The 4,990-nt window shown below is 37.6% G+C and overlaps 1 protein-coding gene across 1 annotated transcript; it reads left to right on the forward strand.

Moving 5' to 3' along the window:
• The first annotated feature begins 2,216 nt into the window (after positions 1–2,216).
• LOC106091909 (CCHC-type zinc finger nucleic acid binding protein) lies at positions 2,217–3,561 on the forward strand. The gene has a single exon (XM_013258612.2). It carries the CDS (start codon positions 2,403–2,405, stop codon positions 2,850–2,852), a length of 450 nt encoding a protein of 149 aa, XP_013114066.1. The 5' UTR covers positions 2,217–2,402; the 3' UTR covers positions 2,853–3,561.
• Positions 3,562–4,990: the final 1,429 nt, after the last annotated feature.

Raw genomic sequence — 4,990 nt, forward strand, 5'->3', positions numbered from 1 at the left:
TATAGCACAACGACAAAATTCTACCCCCAATGAAATTACCTTGGCTGGCAAATGGCGTAAATTGTTTTTGTTTTGCAACGAGGTTTCCTATACATCTTCAATGTGAGCAAATCTAGTTATTTGAAGAGATTTGCAGCGTTTGCATTGAATACCGGTTATTATTGGAATTTTTGGGCAGCACTTTTTTATAACATCTGACAATTTTTTATTGAAATTATAATATTTACAAGTTATTTATTAAAATCGTTTCACAAACTTAATTGCTGACCGCAATGTATATGACGAACACAATTAAAATGCTAATCACAATAAAAACGCGATCAAAAACGTCGCTGTTGGAATATAAACTCCGCATAAATTGTAGTGGAAACGGAATTTGGACATTATCTCAAATCAAGTGCTTACAAATAAAATAAAAAAATATATAAAAATAAAAAAATTGTACTCAGCTGTTCGCATGACCATGGGCACCCTGTTGGTTGTTGTTTAACTTTTATTTGTGTTCAAAGCAATTTACGTCGAATTTCGCAATAATTTAATTGGCATTTTCGCTGCGAATGAAGTCAGTACTAGGCTTTAACGGTAATCGACATGGCGAAATAATTAAAGGTGGTCTCATTTGTACAGCAAACATAAATCATATGGTGCAATCCGCCATCTTGCCATCAAGCTGATTGACTTTTTGCCAACACACACAAAGAAATTTGTGTGCGAGTGTGTATATGTGTGCGTACATGAGCTGAGAATATGCGAGAAAGAAGATGACAACAAAGTGAATGCAAACAAAAATCTGACATTTGAATACCATCAAGCCTGGCCGGCTGTTAACAACTGTGCGCTTAAGACCAGACCTTTTTAAATCCGCCTTGGGTAATCGATAGGCTCCAATAATCCACAAAATCAAATGATTTTTATTGTTCAGCGCATACACCCTTATTTTCACCAATACCAAAGGGTATAAGAAAGATATAGGAAAGTTTTTCAACAAAAAGACATACAATTCAGAGAAATTAAAGAAATCTTTATTTGAATCGATAGTATGGTTCATACAATTTAATGTTTGAAGGTTGTTTCATGCAAATGTTGACCCTGATGCCTCAAATGGTCCATTCTCTTAGTCCAATTTTGGCATACTCTTTCCAACATTTCGGACGGTATCTCACGAATAACTACCAGGTTGTGTACCGTAACAGCTGAGTACAAATTTTTCTCGCAAAGTGCACTATCTTTCAACGAGTTTTGGTCGTATGTGTGTGTATATTAACTATAATATACATACATACATATAAGAACCATAACACACACAAACAACGAAAAATGGCGCGAACTAGTAACATACACAAAATCAGACCGATATTAGTCACTGGGCAACTGTCACTACCTGTAAATGAATATATCTTGGTATAGACATGAGTTTTGAATTAGCCCCACAAAAAATCGCACGATGTAGGAGGCCAATTTATCGGTCCCTTACGTGAAATAAAATGTTTACCGAACTCGCCTCTCATCAATAAGTCCATTGTTACACGTGCTGTGTGGCATGTGTCACCGTCTTTTTCAAACGTTTTGGACAAAAAATAAGATGGATGTCATCTCACAGTAGAACTCACCATTTACAGTTACGATACGATTCTGTAATTTTTCTGGATGCATTGGTAGCTCTTCCAGTGCTTCTGGCTGATCTTCATTCCAAACCTGTCAATTCTGCTTATTGACGTACCCATTGGGTCAAAATTGAGCTTCTTTGTAAAATGGAAGAAGTGCTCGATGAACTTTCTTAACAGAGCACACATTTTTATAATAAAATTCAATAATTTGCAAGCGTTGTTCGTTTGTAAGACGGTTCATGGTTAAATTATAGACCAAACTGAAGATGTTTGACAGTGAAACAAAACACGAAACGTGTGGGAGCTGTTTAAACCAGTGTTGTCAAAAAAGATAATAGCTAAAAAATCTACCTTTATTACAATGACCACTCATTATGATGTGCCATGTACATTCAGCATTTGACTTGCGCTGTATTGGACCAAATAAACACAATATGTATCGGCGTTTGTCACCATGTGTTCGCCTACGAAATTTTAGGTTAAGCTTCGTACCGTCCTTGATGAAAAGCTTGTTAAATACTTGCCACTGTTGCGTTGTTCCTTTGTAACTTGGCATGACTTACTCTAATTTTTTACCGGTACTCAACTTTGGCAGCATTAAGTGTGGTCATTGTTGGCATCGTTCTTTCTAAGTAGGAGGCGCTTTTGGTCGAACAAGCCATTTCGTCGTTTGTGTGCGTGGAGTTGGTGAAGTAAGAAAATTCACGACGAGTCCGATAGCTTTGCATTTAGGAGCAAATAATTAGAGTGTTGCAAAGTCTTTTAGTGGGTAAGGCGCATACACAACACATTACAATGTCTATGGCTTCCACGTGCTACAAATGCAATCGCCCTGGCCATTTCGCACGCGATTGTAATTCCGGTGGTGGTGGCGGAGGTGGACGTGATATGAGACGCGGAAACAATCGCGAAAAGTGTTTCAAATGTAATCAATTTGGTCATTTTGCTCGTGCCTGCCCAGAGGAGTCGGAACGTTGCTATCGCTGCAATGGTATAGGGCACATATCGAAAGACTGCGCCCAACCAGATAACCCAACATGTTTTAACTGTAATAAGGTCGGGCACTGGGCCCGTAACTGTCCCGATTCATTGAACGATCGTGGTTCCAGTAACATTTCTTGCTATAAGTGCAACCGCACTGGTCACATCTCGAAGAATTGTCCAGATACGGCAAAGACATGTTATGGCTGTGGTAAAAGCGGTCACCTGAGACGCGAGTGTGACGAAAAGGGGAGTCGTAATTAGAAAGCGGCCAATCTCCACAAATGGCGATTGAACTCATTCATTTCCTCCAACTTCCCTGTTACCGAATCCACTTCTTGAGTAAACATTTTTAAGACTATCGATTATAAAAACCATACCAATAATCCTCAAATCCGATATAAGTCCCTTGAATTATTCCGAGTTGCAGTGGCAGCCCGTAAAACATATAAACTGAATTAAAAGCATCAGGCTATTCAACCTAACAACAACGTATATTCAGAGTATGTATATCTCACTATTCTACTTTGGATATAAAGTAAAATACAAGAAAACAAAAAGAAATATGGATGGATTAAAAAGAATTTTGAAATTTATTATAATAAAAATAAAACGATGAGGATCGCTGTGAAATATTCTTCAGTTTGCATCTCACATTTAGCCAAACGCCCAAAGAAGATTTGTTACTATTATCATCCCCCTTCAGCTGAACGCCCGAAGAAGAGTTGTCACTATATTCAACCCCCCTCTTTCTATAGATGATCAACGATGGCACACGGTGGATTGATTTTATTACAGTATGGAGCGATGTGATGCCGAGAAATAACGCAACCATCTCAGAAGCACTATGTTTATTTACTTTCAAATTTATATAAAACTTACTTATAAAAACAACAAAAATTTCAAATATCACTGTGATTGTTTTTTAATTGTATATTAAAATATTGGAGCTGCTGATTTGAGAACAATTGAATGTGACTTGTTTTTCTCCCTCCCCCCCCTTACCATTGTGTCTACCATTCAGTCTCAATGCATTCTCTGAACCTTTCCTATATTCACATGAGTGCTCCATATAACTTCAGTCTTTCTAAACAAGGAAAGAAAGCCCCAAAATTTACCTCTCGTTTTGAACAACATATACATACACATTGCACAGAGCCATGATTTTGCATCAAGTTTTCTGTATGGTGCTCATCATTGTGAGTCACCGGTTTTACTTTTTCGGCGAAAACACATGGCGAGCAGCTGACTGACTGAGACCCATATACTATTGAGGAAACAAGTTGTCGCCAGATTACTTCTTTCCCGATTGCAGACCTCCAATATGGCTTCGCATTCAACACAACATATGTACATACATATGTGCCATTTGTATATTGCTGCCTTCATTTTCTTTGCGACTACCTCATTTTTTTTGGGGTATAGTTTACTTTAGGCAAACTTAGGGTACAGTCACCAAAGTTTTGTATCTTGGCTATAAACTGTAAATGTTAATAAATAAAATATATCAAATTGCGCTTTTGTTTACACACGATGAGGTATTGGTATATTTTAATGTTCAAGTCCCTGGCAAAACAGTTAATGTGAACTTTTAAGTTCATCGTATTAGCTGTGAACAACATTGTAATTTAGAAAGGGAATATTCGTCAAAGCTTCATATACATACATATGTGTATGTAAGAAGAGGCATTGTGCACATCAGTTAATAGGTAAAACATAAAATGTTAAAAATGAAATTTTGCATAAGCTTACGTATTATATAAGAACAATGTGTGTTTGTTTTCGGTGAGTTGAAATGTTCCACATATTTAGTTGAAATGTTACATATTGCAGACATGAAAGGCCCATAGGTTTAAAAACTTTGCGTCTTTTAAAGTACCATTTAGTTTGCATAGTTGTATAAGTTGAAAAATATGAATCCGAATTTGGGTTAAGTTACTTTCTCAATCCTAAAACTCCGTGGGTCTTAAATAAAGATCGATCCAATTTGTGTGAAGGGTAGATATTCACCCTTATTCCGGTCGAAGCGAAAATCGACAGCAGTCGAATGTGAATTTTACATTTTGTTGTAGCAGTGTGTTGTGAGGCGGCGGCCCTTCCCGATGAAGGTTTCCAACGAATCAATCCGATATGTACTACCTGCTACCATGGGATTGTTCAACATTTTCTAATAGTAATGAATAATCAAAAGAACATTCAGCCAGTCGTTAAAATTATCAGTCTATGGCTCCCCCAAACTCGGGTCCTTTCTTGGCTTCAGTAGCGGGATCACTCTGCACATCTTCCAAACAAGAGTGTTCAAAGACATGTTAAGAACAGTTGTAAGGTACCCAACTCCAGGTAGATCCAGATTCCCCAGCATCAGTGTAGAGATTCCGTCGGGCCCAACGCCTTGGATGGTT

This window comes from Stomoxys calcitrans, chromosome 5 (genome assembly GCF_963082655.1).
Source record: "Stomoxys calcitrans chromosome 5, idStoCalc2.1, whole genome shotgun sequence".
In the NCBI taxonomy this organism is placed as follows: domain Eukaryota; kingdom Metazoa; phylum Arthropoda; class Insecta; order Diptera; family Muscidae; genus Stomoxys; species Stomoxys calcitrans.